General features: G+C 39.5%; 1 protein-coding gene across 4 annotated transcripts in view; it reads left to right on the top strand.

Moving 5' to 3' along the window:
• Positions 1 to 17,558, top strand: part of EPS8 (epidermal growth factor receptor pathway substrate 8) — a 125,019-nt gene that overhangs the window by 57,024 nt on the left and 50,437 nt on the right. For all 4 annotated transcript variants that reach the window (XM_041484458.1, XM_041484459.1, XM_041484455.1 and 1 more), the window contains exon 3: positions 17,108 to 17,198. In XM_041484458.1, coding sequence (XP_041340392.1) covers positions 17,137 to 17,198 — 62 coding nt within the window. In that variant the 5' untranslated portion in view covers positions 17,108 to 17,136. The remainder of the gene's footprint in view (positions 1 to 17,107; positions 17,199 to 17,558) is intronic.

Genomic DNA, 17,558 nt, shown 5'->3' with positions numbered 1-17,558 from the left:
CCCTGGAAATCTCTGCAACAAAGGGGAAAAAAAAGGAAAGCTGTAGCTTGTGTTTGGAGAGAGACTGGTCTGCCTCTCATGATGCTCTTTTAGAGGTTTCTTTCCCTCCTAATCCATGCTGTGAGTTTATCTCATGGCTGACTTGTACTAATTATCCGTGGTCAGTAACTTTTTCAGTGTCCAGGAAGTCCCACACATTGTTGTGACTATATAGCTTCCACCCTCTTTCCAAATAATTCTTAGAAGTCATTTCCATCATCTGATAGGGTTCTGCCTCCTGCAAATCCTATGGACTTTTTTTTTCTACTTTTGTAATTTGATTTTAAATGTAGACCTGTTGATCCAAATACTTCTTGTATTAGCAATCACTATTCAAGTGTCTGTTTCCTTTGTGCAACAAGATGGGGATTGAAATTGATCAGGGATCTAAAAAAAAAAAAGCAGAAATTAAAAATAAAATGGAAGCAAGGTTTTCTTCCTATCCTTATTCCTGTGTTTGTGAGAGAGCAACACAGCTGACGTGAAGTCCGTGGGATGTGGACAGTAGGCAAAATATATTGTGGAGATACAGTTCCCTCTGGATAATTCAAAAACACACAAAATAATCATTATGCTGCACACAATTTCCTTTGTTACTCTTGTGGCTTGAAACATATCCCAGATTCCTCAGGTTTTGTGCAATCTTTTTTTCTTCTTCCATAAATCTGGAGCTGTGGATGCTTCCTCCCTCCTCTGCTGTACTTTACTCCTGGGGAGGAGGGGATGTCCAAATGCCATTTCTGAGTAACAAACCCTCTTGTGTTCAGGCCAGCAGCGTGAGTCAGGAGTGAGAGAGTTCTTCCACGCCTTGCCTCTGCTCAGACAGGTTTGGAAATCTCTGGAAAAGCATTTGTGGTCAGTTTGGCATTAGTTTTTATATTGCATGTGGTGAGTCTTCTGCATCTTGTGTATTATCCTCTTGGATAATATCCCCCTGGAGTGCACTAAAAACGTGAGAAGGAGAGGAACACTAGATAAGAGCAACCTGCTATTAGGGAAATGCAAATTACATGACATCACAGTTTACATATTTCCATTTCAGGAGCAATCCAAGAGGGTAACATCTCCATCATTAGAGAAGTTTCACTGATTTATGTACTCAGGACAATTTGCAGTGGTTAAAGTCTTGTTTGGCAACATTGCAAGCAAGTGCTGCAGCAGTTAAAACTTCACTACTGGGAACGAGGGTGCTGTACAATAGGTGCCCCAAATTTTGCAGGAGAACCATTGCTGCCACTGGTTTCATGTTACCTGAGCACTTTGTCCTTCTTGTCACCTGCCAGAGCTGTCCTGTCACCGTGCTGGGGCTGCAGTGCCTCTTCTGCTCACCATTGAAAGGAAGAGGGATGTTCAGCATCTCTGGAGCTTCCAGACTGCACCAAGCCTTTGCCAGAGAGGAAGGCCATGCTGCTGCTGCTGCTGGTGAAGCCTGAGAAAGCAGCAGCTGGTGTGAAACCTGTGCTTCTGATGTGAAACCATCCAGTGCCAGGGAGGAGAAAGCCCTGAGCACACTGAGAAGAAGCCATCTGCTAAATAACGCTAAAATTTGGCAGGAGTGAGCTACACAGGAGCCCCTGGTGCTCTCCAATCGATCTGGGCAGCAGGAAAAGTGTAAGGACATCTGGGATTTCCCTGCTTGTAGAGTAATGGATCCCCTCCCTTACAAAAATCTATGTTTTTCTAATGTGTTTCAAGCAGAAGCAGTCAAATCACCAGAGAACTTTTAGAAAAAGAGCTGTACCTGCCCTTTACTGGGGAAAGAGTCAATGAGGAAGAGAGGAAGACGTGGGCAGCAGGGCCTGACCTTTCAGAAACAATGAGGGTGTTTGGGACTATTGACCACAAATGTCCTTTTTGGAACCTGAAGCTGTGTGAGTTTTCTCCCCATCTTGTGATAATAAGCTCTCAGTCTATTCCAGACAAGCACGGGTCTTGGCAAGCCTCAAAACCATCAGCTGAAAGCTGTCTTTGGTGTAGCTGGGTGTGAGAATCCAGGTGTGAGGGCCCCTCACAAAGTTCCAGAGGAACTCCTGGGTGACAGGAGTGTTGTGCAAGTGTGACAGGAGGGGAAGTGCAGTGTTGTTGTGCCCTCAGCACTGCATTTCTACTGGCAGAAGAAATCCTCTGTCTCACCTGGTTTTTTTTTTGGTTTTTTTTTTGTTTAGTTTTGTTTGGTTGTTAAGATTTTCAAGAAGCGCTGCTCCAGCAGTAAAACTGGAAAGCTTGTGTTTGGGAGGATGGTTTTGTAGCTGAATCCACAATTTCCTCACTCTCTAATTTCTGTAAATCTTGACCCACCAGTGTGATTAGAGCTGTGATCTCTACTTCATATTTCATTTAGAGAAAACAGATGGGGATATGTCCCATTCACATCACCTGAGAGCCTGGCACTGGCTGAGATGTTCTTGTGCTTTAAAGAACTGAGTCACAAAGCTGAATAATGCCAAAGGAAGCAAATTTTTTTGGACGTGTAGCTTGCCCAAATGTCACCTTCAGTGCTCTGGGCTGCAGCTGTGCTGTTTTCCCTTCAACAAAGGCCATGAAGGTGGCTTGGCCAGCCTGACTAGGTGTTAATTGTGCAGATGCCTTTGGGGAGAAGTCCTGGCCTCGTGCAGGGGCAGGGAGGATTTGGTGACTGCCCTGTTCCCCCCATGCCATGGCACACCCCTGATTGTGGCTTGGCTCCCTCCAGCCCTCCTGTGTGGCTGAGGAGCAAACAGCCACAGCATCCCTGGAGCAGGTGACATGGCATTGTTCCTGGAGGAGGTGGCTCAGTGTGACCCAGAGCCAGGCCCACACGTGTGGGTGGTCTGGGGACTGTTTAAGCTCTTTGTGGATGGAGAAAAGTGGAACATCTGACAACCTTCCAGCTATCCCACTAAAATACCTTATCTTAGTGCTGGATCTTATTTGGGCCATAAGCTCAGCTGCTGCAGGTTGCAGCTTGCTGCTCTTCCCTGGATTTCACACTGGCACCTACAAAGAGGTTGGGATTTCCATGTCAGTGGTTTTGTCTCAGGATCTCCTCTGGTCTGGTCTGGTTGGGAAGATCCGAGGTGTGTCTTTGTTAAAAGTCTTTTCCCCAACCCAGCGGCCGAAGAAGGAGTCGAGAAGTCTTCGGTTCACGTTCTCAGGGTTGTTTATTATCTGTTTATCTCAAACATTTTCTGTCTGGCCTGCCAAGGTCTGTTCTGCAGGTTGGTCTGAGGCACACTCTCCACCTCTCGGGCTGGTGCTGTCTTTTATACTAAAAACTACGAGTACTATGTTTACAGTTATTTTCCAATACTTATCACCTATGTTAGACAGTGACTTTCCACTCTAAACCAATCTGTGAGTGCCAACATCATCCTGAACATGGATGCCAGGGAGAAGAAAGAAAAAGGACAGGGCACGCCCAAATCCCTCCATCTTGCAACCCCTGACCCCATGTACAGAATTCCAAATCCCCCTGTACAGTGCTCCAAAATTTTTCCCTTCACCCTGTGGTTGCTACTACTATGCTACTTAAACTTTTGTGACCTGTAATTCTTCATATAAAGTTGGTAATTTGCTCCATGGGTTGAGATCGAATTCCCAGGTGTCTTTGGCTTCCTGCCAGGGTCTCCGAGCCCCTGCCAGGGCTTTGAGACATCCAGGGCATCCAGAGAGATGTCCTGGGTTCCGACAGTTTTGCATCCATGGAAAGGCAGAAAGAGGTCACAGCCAATTAGAGAAGTAATTGCTTCTGCCATTTCACCTAAACCTGTCTGCAAATGAGTTTTCAGGAAGCTTAATGCAATAGCGCAATAGCTGGGAAATGTAAATTACCACCGCCATCACAAAAAAAAAAAAAAATCCTACCTCTAATTCTTTTGGTGTCTCTGTTGGGAAAGGCAATATTTATAATTGTCAGTGTTAATTTTCTAAGTGATCATCCAACCCAACCTAACCAGAGATAAAGGACAGTCGTAGATTGGATGGAAAGCTGAGTCCCAATTTTAAAGACTTTGTCAGGCACTATTTTTGAGTCTACACTTTAATTATTTTTTTCTTGAATAACTTTATTTTTTTTCCAGACAGTCTGCTGTAAATGTGCATGAAAAAAAGGAAAAGGAGGAGAAAAGCATAAGGCTGCATTAAACAATATGAGGAAAGAGTAGAGGTTATGCAAAGTTCAAGAAGCAAAGGGATATGGTTTAGAAAAACACTGAGATAATGAAAGATAATATATAGATGAAGTAACTGCAATATTGTTCCTCCTGAAGCTTGCCTCGTGGGCTCCTGAGGGAAAATAGAAGTTGACATCTGCTTACTTTGGATTGCCTAGCTGGAAAAACATATGAGAAGATACACAGGAGACAACATCCTTGTGGGCCCATTGCAGCGCTGATGTGAGTGATAAGTTCTAGAAGAGAGGGGAGGTAGCAGCAAGCCAAATATTCTTGATCAAACAAGACAGAGGAATAGGATATTTTTGTAAGCCTGGTTTAACACTGATTTCATGCTTGTTGTTACCTTTTTCCTTTTTGTTAAATTAAGAATCTAGTGCATTTTTTGGGTGTGTTGTGGATAGAAGCAGCGTCAGGTGAGTTGAAACTGCAACATGGATATAGTTTATTTATTGAGAAGAACCTTAGATTTAGATGATTTATTGAGAAGAACTTTTTCAGAATGAGACTAATGAGACCTTGGGTTTCCCCAGGCCTGGCTGATAGCCTCCCTTATTAGAGGCCCAAGGAAGAGGTTGGGAAGTACTACTTTTTGGGAATTACCTTGGCACAGTTGCTCCTGCCTTAAGGTTGTGAGACGACTTCCTTCCTTTTCAGCCCCATTTCTGTGATTGTTTTGGAAACTGTTTCAAAAAACACTGAGCTTTGGGGAAGCACCTATGAACAGGCAATTGCTTTGTTCTGAATAACTTCCCAATAATTTGGTCCAAGCTCTTTTTTTACCCTGAGTCTGTCACAGACTGCCTTACTTCAACAGCGAGTTTCTTTATCAGATTCCTTCATAAAAGCATAAAAATCCAAGTACTTATGTCAGTATGCTCCTTAAATTCTTTATGTGTTTCATGCCTAAATGTGAATATACTTTAGCCTCTTTTGTAATTTTTGAACAGCATGGAGTTCAGAACAGTGCATGCTTAACATTTGAAACATTGTATGAAGATATCTGAGAGCTCTTTTTCATACAAGGCCTTCTTTAAAAGCCTTGGATTATTCTTTAGTCTTATTTTTTTTTCTTTCAGTTGCTTCTCACAGTAACATAAAGGCAAATGTGATGGAAACAAGTACTAAGTTCTGGGAATGGCAAATAGAAAAAGGACAAGTAGAGAAAAAAAGTTCTGCTTTTCATAGGATTTGAGAAGTCTTTGGGAGCTTGCTAGAAGTGCTGGCTCTGGTCCAATGTGCTTTTATTGGCATACATGAACAAATTACCCAGGGCACAGCTATTTTTCTTGCTGTAGTAAAAACAGGGACACTGAATAGAGGCTTTGTGTAGGACAAATATTTTTCCTTTGAAACTGGCTGCGAGTTTAAAGTTTATCTAGTGTGCCTTCTGGAAAAGGGAAAAATGCACTTCTTAATCTCACAGGACAGAAAATGTCTTCTAGTTTAGGCAACTCAGAGCTCTACAAGCAAAATTTACTCATTGGTGAGGAGCTGGTATAGTTTTATAATAAGCAGCATCATTTCTTATTTGCCTAGAATGTGGGATGAAGCTCTGTTTATATTGTTTGTAGCTGTGTCCCTCAAAATTTTTGAATGGATCCCTTCCCTCTCGCATCTCACAGAGCTCTGATGTTTTCTAGCCACATGGGTGTAGCCAGGAGGATAAGGGTGTTATGGAAAATGTTTTTTAAGATAACATTCATTGGTCTAAGGACTGTCTCCATGGGTAATTCTTCTAATTCCAGTTGGAGCTGCAGCTCACTGTGCTGCTGTGTCATTGCTCTTCAAAACCTGACAGCATCCTGGAGCAGCATGGTCTCAGGTTGATTGCAATGTTTATTATTATTAATTTAAAATGTATATAATTAATAAGTTTTATTATTAATATAATAATAAAGGTTAATTATTTAACCTGAGGCCCACAGGAGGGTAACCTGAAGGAGGATTTTAGATGAGTTCTTCTTAACTAATGTGCAAGATCACAAGAATCACATCTAGAACAATTTTTGTAGAGGTTGGAAGAGAATGGAACAGTCAAATTTCCCCAGCTTCACCTGTCATTCCTCCAGCCAGGAAAGGATCAAAAGGCATTACCTCATATGGCTTTTAGCTCCTTCCCTTTCTCCTTCCCACCTTCCCACCCACACTTATTTCACACACATTTATTTCTAATAAAAGCACCAGTTGAAGAATAATAATTTGGAAAGATTTTTGAAAATTGTCTTCCTTCAAAACCTGTGGGAGCTTTCCAAAAAGTATAGCTCCACTGAGGTTTCCTGGGGGCAAGGCATCTTGGGCTTCTGTCCCACACTGTCTGACATTAGTTTTAAGAATATTTGACATTAAAAATGCCCCAGCAAATGTTTTCAGTTGAGTGAATGAGCAAATTGCAATAAAATACCTTTTGTAGCATTTCAGAATCCATTTCTAGTGAGAGTTTGTTAAATTTTGCTTGGTAAGCATCAATGACAAATTCCTGGGGAAAAAATTTTTGTGAAATTCAAACTCATTTGAGGTAATTGCAGCAAAAAAACATTTTGTGGTGATTATAATTTATCTTTTATAACGGTTTCCGATTTTGTCATCCTTAATCACTGGATGTTTGCTGGAAACCAAATATGTGATTGTAAATGCATTAAAATTTTAAAAAGTATATATACTTTTACTTCTGGAAGACAAGCCTGTAAACTTGCCAAGCCTGGGCATTCACAGCAGAGACTGCTTTTGAAAATGTGAATCTGTTAATTGAGTTGGAAAATAATCGTATTTATGCATTTGATTCAGGTAATTTAAAACACAACATAACCTCAAAAATATGACATTTGCTGAGTGCATGTACCTGGAATGGAAATACACCTAGAGGAAGGGCTTGGCCCAGATGAATGGATGAGAAAATTTCATCTGTACAGAAAATTTCATCTGAAACATAAACAACTGCAACTAGAAAATCAGAGGCATGGAACACCAAAAGTTTAAATCCTATTTCCTTCCCACAAATCGTGGGATCTGCTATTGTTCAGCCTATTTTCATCCAGGAAACAATTGCTGAGTTACATAAATGCACTGTAAATACTGTGGCAGGGTGTGACTTCAGTCAGCTGTGACCTCAGTTCAGTGAGTTCTTTTACACTTGACTCACTTTGTGCTGAATAATTGCAGCCCTGATGTGGACAAAGGCACAAGATAGTGCCTTTAGTTTACTTGCTGAATTGCAATATATTCCCTTTTTTTTTTTTGGTTGTGTGTGCATTAACACAAACAAAACTGTTGATGCTGAAGATTTCTGGTGACCCCAACAAACCTCTCCAGCTGATGCTGGCTGATATGAAGCTCAGACCCACACACTAAAGCAGCACACAATCTGAAAAATATAAAAGCTAAACCTGAGGCATCAGTGGGGTGCAGGTGAGTTATTGCATGTCTGAAAGTGCTGAGAGCTGCTCAGACCACAGCCAAGGTCACGCACCCCACGGCAGTCACATGCCTGTTTTTAACCTCAGGTGAGGGGGAGCTGCCCTTGGAGTTTATTGTTTCAAATTCATGCTTCAGAATGAAAAACCATCAAGGAAATGCTGCATGATAGGGGCTGTTTGACTTCACTCTTCTGTGTGAGCAAACAAGTCACACAGCTCTTCTCATGCCTCTACTTTATTCTGCTGTGGAGTAGGAAATGGTTTTGGGTGGCAAGGAGGTATTTCAAGCAGAAGGGAGGGGGAAAAAAAAAAAGTAGTATTACCTTGAAAAATATCTTTTCCAGTGCAAATTTTCCAGTGGAAACAAACAATTGTGTTTTTTCATTACATTAAATTGAATATCTCAGTTAGCCTGGTGATGGTGTTATGGTTTTTTTTTTTTTCATAGATGGGAATTGAACAAATTTGTTGCTTGTAAAAGTCAGTGACTGCTGCGACTAGGGTTTAAAATAGCTTATAGTGCAACTTATCAGAACCCAAGTTCTTTTTTGAAAATTTGTTTTTTTTTTTTTTTTTTTTTCATAGATGGGAAAATTGAACAAATTTGTTACTTGTAAAAGTCAGTGACTGCTGTGACTAGGGTTTAAAATAGCTTATGGTGCAACTTATACTCCAATTTCATTTAAAAATTAATTGGCTTTCCCTGCCTTTTCTCTCTCCTGCCTGATTTTGAGCGTTCTATGGATTTGTTGTTACCATGTGGACACTGTGCATCTAGGCCCCTTCTCATGGTGTCTCCTCCTAGCAATGAAAAATACAACAGGTAGTGACTTGGATGGCAACTCAGGAGCAATTTTCTCCCATAGATTCAAGACAGAGCACTTTTTGTAGGCCCCAGCATTTGGAAAAAAATAAGATTTGTGTATCACAGGGCAAGTTTTAAAGAACACACCCAGTTCTCTGCCAAAAGAGTGTATGAACCAGCTTCAGTCAAACCTCTGTGCTGGGATGGGGCACAGCTTTGACTCCCAGCTATTGCCATTGATGCTGCTATTTACTACAGCTTCACAACCACGTCTTTGAGAAAAAATTCTTCTTCTTATGTGCTTTATGTGTGCATGACAAGTGAAAACCTGCTCCCTTTTAGGAGGCTTGCTGACTAGGATTGCAGTTAATTCAAATACTTTCCAGGAATAATGTGTTAATTTAATACTTGAATATACACATGATGTTCCAAGTACAATGAAAATATTAGGGGAATATTATAAATTAAATGTGAGAATATGAGTACTCTGCTGCCTTTTCTGGCATTAAAAAAATATTTAATCCCCAAAACTTTTATTGGTGATCTTTGGTTTAGATTGCGTTACCAAAAGTTATGAGGATTTGCATATCAGTCTTGTGAAACCTTGTTTGCACATTATTTGAGTCAGGGAAGTTTGAAGAGTTAGTCAGCATCATTAGAATAGTGTGTACTTATTTAAGTTTAAGATTAAGTTTTAAAATTAAACTTTTAAATTTACTATTGAGTTCCACTGTGAGCTCATCCTTATGCTCAGCATTGCTCATTTGTTGTGGTCTGATCAATAACTTTTTAACTTTTCAATTGTGCCTATTTGTTCACCTTTATTAAGCAGAGCCTTTTCTGTTTTCACTGAACTGCATGCAAACTGCCTTTAAAATTTTTATTTTTTGGGTACCATATAGAAAATCTAAATCTCACAGTAAGACATGGAGCATGAACCCTTGCCATAGTAAATTTTGAGGCCTTCCAGATATATGTTAGTTTGCATTCAAAGCACTTTAGTGGTGAAAGAGCTGAAGATTCAATAAACAAATCTAAATCATCGAGGAATGCCATCAGTGGGTTTGGAGCCTGAGTGTTCAAGATCATCAGGAAGCCAGTGGATGTTGCTCCTACTCAACTTTGTCTTGTTTAATTCAGAATTGTAACCTGCTACAGGAACAGAAATTGGTTTCCTATGTGATTAACTGATGGGCTTCAATAACTTCACCAAAACTGAAGAAAGCAAATTTGTGAGAACAAAAATTAAATCTTGCCATATTTCCATTAAACCAAATTAAAGAGGCATTGAAGAGCATTCCTGCCTTCTTTTCCCCTCCTCCTCCTCCTCCATGTTAATTTTTGCAGTCTGCTTGGAGTATGTCATTATATGGTTTCAGTTCAGCTTTTGTTATGAACTGTACCACGCCAGTTTTAATATTGTCCCTGTGCCATGGCACAGTTATTAACTGGCTAATAAATGTGGGGAGGTGGTTAAGCCAGTTTTGTTTGGGCAACTTGCAGCAGTTTTTAAACTATGTTGGAAGTTCTTTCATTTTTTGGCCAGAATGAGAGGAAAACTTTATCTAAAACAACACCTGAAGACATTATCTTATTAAACTTTACATACTTTAGAAGTTTTTAGAAGTTTCCATTTCTAAAGTGTTGGCTTTAAAGTTGGATGTGTGCTGCAAACTGATTTTCAAAGTAGTGTCTGCAGTGCCCTCTTTTGAAATCTAATGATCTCATTTGAAGTATGATGTATCAAAGAATAAAAGGAAATAAGGAAAAAAAAAAAAGTCAGGCAGTATGAAGAAGGGAGATACAGCTGTGGTTTTTGTGCTGCATCAGCAGAACTCACCAGTCAGCAGTTTCAAGACAGCTTTTGTTTTATTAAAAAAATTAAAATTTTAAGAAAACAAAACACAAAAAAACAACCAAAAAACCCCAACCAAACAAGCAAAAAAAAAAAAAAAACCCTGCAAACAACAAACCCATCAAAAACCCTAACTAAGACAAGTTTTTGTACATCTCTCTTCAAGTGAAGATACTAAGTGTGTTGTTGTAGACGCATTGGAATTGGGATTTATTAGTAAAAACGGTGTCTTTTGCCAGCTCACTACTCTACTTGACACTGACTCACTAAAAATACTGATTTTTATGGTAGATTATAATCCCTTCTTTCAACTTACCTCTACAAATTCCTCCATATGCCAAAGACCCCTTCCTCTTTAGACTGCTCTGTATGTGTGGAAGGTTTTCTGTTTGGATTTTTGGGTTGTTGGTGTTTTTTTTTTTTTTTTTTTTTTTTATCCTTTCTTTTGTACAAGATATTCCAGCTGTGGTGGCACATTCTGCAAGGACTGCGTAATGATCTTGATCTTGGTAATTAATACTCACATTGCTTTGGATGAGGTGGTTAATTCTCTAATTAAAAATAGCAGTGAGTGGTGGCTTCAGTGCTTGGCATATTTATTAACTTTCCTTTGTTGCAATGGGGATTTTAAGTCTTTGAAGCTTTTGTATCTGTAAAGCTGTTTCATTTTCTTTCAATATGGTTAATTATAAATCATGGCCCAGACCTGAGTGAAAGGGATGGAAATAGGTTGCCATGCCAGAATAAGAACCTGTTTTCAAGCAGGGTCTTTATTAGTGTGGCAATAATAAGGGCACAGTCTGTGAGCATGGCCTGAGGTTTATTCATTCAGTTCTTCCTGTTGCTCTCCATATTTTTCCCCTTCCTCAAAATAAAAGATAGCCATCTTTATTGTATTGTTGGAATATTTCTTTAATCACTGGGAAATGTCATAGTAGGAAAAAGAAGACTTGAAGGGCATTTTTTTTTTATATATATCTTGTTAGTTTTTCCAATGGAAACTTTCTCTTTTAGGTAGCAATTTCTGTTCTGAAGACAAGCCTTTATCTACTTTGGTCGATAATTATGACCACAAATTTTCTCCAATAAATTTATCCTCTCCCTCCTGCTGAAAGGAATGCTGCTAATGAATTTAGCATACTCCTCCTTAGTGAAGAGTATTAGATTTCAGAAAGTGTCAGTGAAAATCAAAACACCTTCTGAAGCTGGCAAAACCAGCATTGACTGAGCTTGTCTGCTGCACTGCTGTGGAGAAGGATGTGAATACATTTACAAACCCCTGCCTGGACAGAGTGGTATTTTTTGTCTGTCACTGTCCTTAGTTGCTTGAAATGCTTCTACCTCTGTGACCCCTTACACAAACAGATAAATAATATTCTGGGGTGAAGTTCAGCTTTCTGTAAGGAGAAAAACTCAGGCAGGAGAGGGAGACACATCCAGTCCTTTCCTCCTGACCCCCAGGTTTCTTTAGCAGGAACCCCAGTTAATTAACACTGCATCCAGCACTAAAACCTAAAACCAGAATGCAACAAAGTGCAGATTTGCATAAACTAAAATGCAGTGTAATTAGTCCTAAGGGTCATGCTGGACAACTGCTCTGAATGCAGAGAGGTCCTGAAGGAAACAGCATTTTAAAAATTATTTTATTAACTTATTTCTGGATGCTTGGACAGAGGAATGAATACTGGAGTATACACAGCTCAGAGAGCTTCAAAAATAAATATAAATAAATATAGAGTGGCTTGAGAGAGGCAAAGGGGACAACAGTCAACAGCGGTAGGAAATCAAGTTAATTTATTTTGTGTTGAAACTCTAGCACTTGTAGGGCCTGGCTTTCCATTTTCTGCAATGATTTTTTTGCTGTCACCTTTTCTACCAGCTTTTGGATGCTCCAACCTGCTTAACAGGAAACCGAAAACATTCCAGAGCAAAGCTGCTGCCAGCTCAACCAAAGGCAGCTTTTCTCAGAGAGATTCTGGTATCAGTGTACTGAGGCTGGAAAATCCCCAGGGATCATTTCAGAAGCATGACTTGTGCATTCATGTGCATTTTGGTGTTTATCTCCAGGCAAGACGTCCAACAAGCAGCAAAACTCGTGTTTGCTCTTGGCTGTGCTCTGAAGCGAGTCCCAAAGCAGAGGGCACCAGCAACATTTCATCTGCCTCCACAGGATGTATTTCTGCCAGGAGTTTCCCATTTGTAAAATCTGAAGATACAAATAGGAGAGCGATGGGTTGGAACAGCAAGGTGGACACGAGGAGATGCTGTTTGAAAATTCAGCACCAGTAGGGAAACTCGTGTGTGGGTGAACAGGATGAGGTTTGAGAAGAAGCAGATGAAAAATGGCAAGTCACACAGCAAGCTAAACAGTTTTTGTGCATTCTGCAGGTCAGCAGTGCTGAAAGCTGAGGGATAGCAGCAAGAGGCATTTCTACTGAAGGCACAGTGAGCTGGGAGTACATGGATTTTTTTTTTTAATTTTTTTTCCCTGTTGTTTTGTTCTTCTGTAATACTTTTGAAAGGGAAAGGGTGGAGGGAGAGTGTCCTTATCTGACATTGCTGTATTCACCAGGGAATGGTGTTACCCTGTAATAGCCCACTGCTTTATGTTTAGGCTGGAGTTAGACTGTGCTCTGCCTGGGGAGAATTTTAGGGGGTTTGGAGGATACATGATAACAATGAAATTTTCTTAATCAGTAGACAATAATCATTCCAGCCATTACTGGCTTTCCTGTGCATCCTTTTCTCCTTATCCCTTCTCCCTCCATAATTTCTAAAATATCCACGTCATTAAGTTGTTTCTCTTTTGGTTTCCATATGAGATTGTGTTCTGCCACTGGGTGGGTCTGACCACTGCAGGATGAGTGGAAAAGAGCACCAGGCTCTAGAATATCTAATTAGCTCTAATGATGCAGCTCTGCCTTTCTGGGAAAGGTGTTTGGGTTTGTATTTTTTTAATAACTTAGGGGATTTTGTTCCTTTCAAATTTATTAGGAAATGACATGGCAGGACATGGAGCTGTTGGTGTGCCACATAAATTGCATTGTTTTCACGAGGCTGCTGTGCTACAAGATGGGGAAGACAGTATTTTTTTTTTTAAAAACAGTGTTCATGACTGATATAATCATGTTGTACACTGGCATGATTCTCCCCTGCTTGGGATTACCACCTGTAACTGCTGAAGAGCAAAAGTACATCTGTCTCAGGAATGGTTTCTCTGTTATAAAGGCTGGACCCTTGTCATTTACAGAGCTGCTGACCATCAATATCCCTTCAAAAATAAAGCTGATGGCAGCAGGGAAGTCCTAGGTGAATTTTTTTGTTGTTGTTGTTGAGACAATTTTGTGGATTTTTTTTTTGGTTTTTCAAAATAAAATATTTGTAAATATTTTAAACTTATTTTAATTATATATTATTTTAATATACTTAAGGATAAACACATTATTATTATTATTATTATTATTATTATTATTATTATTATTATTTTATTTATTTATTATTTTCTTATTTTTCTTTTCTTCTTGAAATCTCACTTAGCTTTCCTGGTTTAAAATATTTCTTTTTCAGAGCAGGCATGATTTTTTTTTTTTTTCAGGATCCTGAGACATGACCATTTTTGGTCATATTCACAATTAAACTGTTGATACTTCAGGCCTAATTGAAGAGGGATCATGCAGTTAATGGTGAAGGATGTTTATTTTAAAGTCTGGGACGCCAGTGTAGGTTGCTGTGACCTGCTGGGCTGAGGTGAAAGGGAAAATTAAAGAGGAAGTGGAGTTTATTAATAGACTCCTGGTTGACAATGGCTTTGCAGTGTGCAGGGGGTGACTTTTGCTGCAGGATTGACTGGTTATAAGAGATGAAAGAGCATTTGAGATGAGAAACACAGCAGAGAAAGCTGTACAAGGCAATAATAAAGCCCTGCATGTACTGTTACCCTTTTGTGGTTTTTCCCTTTTCTTCATCATGCACTTAATTAAAAAAAAATTAAAGAGTTTTCCTAATTTTTTTTTTTTAATGAAACATTTAGGTTGAATGAGATCTGATTGTGTGATAATTTTGGGGAGTCACAAGTAGCTTTTTGATGCTGTTATAAATATTTGAACTAATTTTAAATAATTATAGTAAAGGGTTTGTTTGTATTCACATTCTGGAGGTTTCTTGAACCGAGTGACAGAAGCATTGCATGAAATTGCAGGAGCATTGAAATTGTCATGTCAAGGTAGTTGTTCTGGCATTTCAAAAGCACTGGAAATTGCATGAGGGGCAGGAAATATTGTTGGCTTTACTCAACTATTAATAGCAAGTGGTGTTTTGTTTTCATATCAGCTAAAGCTGAGTAACACTTTTGTGTTTGCTTGGCAGAACAAGTTGCTTGCTTTTTTTAAAATTTTAGTAGTCAAAATTTTTGACTTCAGACTTTCAGCATCTCTTAATTCAAAACATAATTCTGAAGATTTTTGGATTTAAGTGGTGTTGTGCCTTACAGTGGGCAAGTATTTAGTCCTGAGAGATGGTTTCTTTCCCCAGTGTGAAAATCTGCTGCTCAGCTTTCTTGCTGCTTTCAAACTCAGTGTGTCATGCTGACTTCAAAGGCTGAAGCCTGAAATTCTAATAGATTGCATTCTAATATATTGCATTCCTTCTACTTAAAATATCTGTTTCACCGCCTCCATAAAACTGAGTGAACGCAAATACAAACCAAGTATTTGTCAGATTAAGATGTCAGAGCAGTGGAATTATTCTGAGAAAGTTTTAAACCAGGGAGTTTTTCCCCCCAGATCTCACTTTAAGACAGATAGTTGAAGAATTTCTTACAAATAGGCCTATGAAAAAAAGACTACAAATCAAAAAAGATTACGACAAACGGAATCATCCAACAAGTGCTACCTTAAACAACGTGTGGATGGAAAGTAAAGTGGGGATACCAAACAGCAGCGGGGATAATTTGTGTATTTTGGATGTGGTGACTCTATGGAAGCTAATCACAGGGGAAACTGCTAAGCAGGGCAGATGATGATAAGCATGGATAGCTGATAGGAAGTGCTGGAGAGCTCAGTGGCAGCCTGGGCTGGAGAGGAGCACTCTGAGCTGCTCTGCTCCCGGCAGTCGCTGAAACGGAGCAGGGAGTGCGCGGTGAGCTGGCAAATTCCGCTGGGAAAATGAGCAGTTGTATCCTTTCAAGTCATGGGATGATTTCAGCAAGCTTCCCAAAGGTTGTAATTGCTAATGAATTGAGCAGCACTCAACATGGGTGGTAATTTATTGGAGACAGCTGTTAAGGACTGCACTCCATAAAAAGTCGTAGAGCAGCCAAACAGGCTACCAGCTTGGGTATGTGATATATTTGTGGGGCAAAATGTGCTTGTGTCACTAAAGAGGTTCTGCAAGGAGCCAAGATTTCCAAGAAAATAAATAAATTTAAAATAATAATAATAATAATATATATACATATATATATCTACTAAGCCAATTTAGCAAGTGTGTACCCACTGAAAGCAAACCGCCCTTGCACATGATTTCACTTGGCGTGTCAAATACACCTCAAACACAAATACACCTCAAACAGAACTACATCATTTCACTTGGCATGTCTAATACACCAACAAATACACTGTTCTAGCTAGTTTTGCTGGCTGCATCCGAGGCAGGAGGTGCCAGGTGTTTGTCCCTCAGAAAGGTATAAAAACTCTGCCTTCAGCACCAAAGACCACCAAAGCTTTTTTGTCTCTTGAACTGGCTGGTGGATTTACAGCTCACAACAGATTTTGGTCGTCGTTCTGCATGGAAGAAGGAAGTAGCAGAGTACGTGTGGGCACTCAGTGGGCACTGGCAGGTCAAAGTGCTGCTGCTTCTTTGTAAAACAAGAAGAGAACAGTTAATGTGGAGCAGTGAGCTGAATTAGAGCCTCAGAAGATAAGCTGGCTGCAAGACAGCTCTAGTGGAAACAGAGCAGGCTGTTCTTACTTTGGAAACAGAGCTTTTGTAGGTATAAATTTGATCTGATACACTTTTGACTGTTCTGCAGTGTGACTGAAATGCAGAGAAATATTCAAATTTATATTATTCATGTATATATGTAAATGAAAGAGTATTTGCCCATGGTAAATTTGAATATGAAAGGGTTATGAAAGTCACTTTCCAGAGCTAGTTTTAACTTAAATGGACATGTTATTACAGGGAGAATTTTTTAAACTGTTTTATCATGCCCTGTTCAGCACTGCTTTTACAGGAAAGGTTTCATTTGGCATGCCAAACTTTCAGGATGTTAAGCGCTGCTTAACAAAAAAAATACAACAAAAAAAAAGAGTTTTCTTAAGTACCAAAATAGCTAAGCAAGTTTCCTTTTGTGCTAACAATTGTGTTTCAATTTGATAATGCATCTTTCCAACAATTCAGCTGATATGTTTCATAGAATATGTATCCAAAGGTCATTTCAAGAATTGCATTTGAAAGAAATTAATTGAGGGCTGAAATCGAGCATGCTTGAGCAATAGAGTTGCCATTTGGAACATCTTGCTCACTTTTGCAGCAGATCTTGTTCTTTGTTTAGTGAGCCTTTTATTTCTACAGCTATTCCTAAAGACCATTGTATCAAAAATAATAGCTTTGTTCACGAAATTATAAATTATTTGAAGCTATATTATCAAGTTGCTACTGGGAGAAGTTCCACAGCGGGTCTTTGAGGCATCACTGAGATGCAGTTAACAACAATTGAGCTTGTTGATGAAATTTTGTTCCCACTTCAACCATAATTTCCTCATTAGGTTTGTGTTACACCTGTGTTCAGCCTCCATCTTTTAGGATATTTCAATTCATGTGCTGTTTTTCCTTTTCCCAGGTCGTTTCTCCCAGTGAGTGGCAGTGAGAATGAATGGACACATATCAAACACCCCTCCTGGTGGATATGGAAGTTACTTCCCTCAAATGAAGTAAGGTTTTGCCTTGGACTTGCCTTTTATGGACAAAATAATGTTGTACTTCTTCTTTAGGCTTTCATTTCAGATAGAGCTGTAATTAGTTGCTCCCATTGGGATTAAAAAGGAATTTTCTGTAGAAGTGTGTTGGGTTTGCAAACCCTGGAAGCAAAGTGACAGATATTTTTGTGTTCTTGTAAGGGAAAACTGTGTTACTGCATGGACTCATCTGGAACAGCAAAGTAAATTGCTGCAGCCATAACATCCTTATTATGTTACTCAGAGAGGCCTGAGATGTTTAAGGTTAGCTCTGAGTGAATGCATTTTTATGCATAAAAGATGAGGCTGCCTCTCCCATCTGTGAGAACAGGCTGC

The sequence above is a fragment of the Pyrgilauda ruficollis genome, unplaced genomic scaffold (genome assembly GCF_017590135.1).
Source record: "Pyrgilauda ruficollis isolate IOZ18807 unplaced genomic scaffold, ASM1759013v1 scaffold66, whole genome shotgun sequence".
Lineage (NCBI taxonomy): Eukaryota > Metazoa > Chordata > Aves > Passeriformes > Passeridae > Pyrgilauda > Pyrgilauda ruficollis.
Note: the sequence above shows the minus strand (reverse complement) of the source record. Positions and strands in the feature narration are given on the sequence as shown.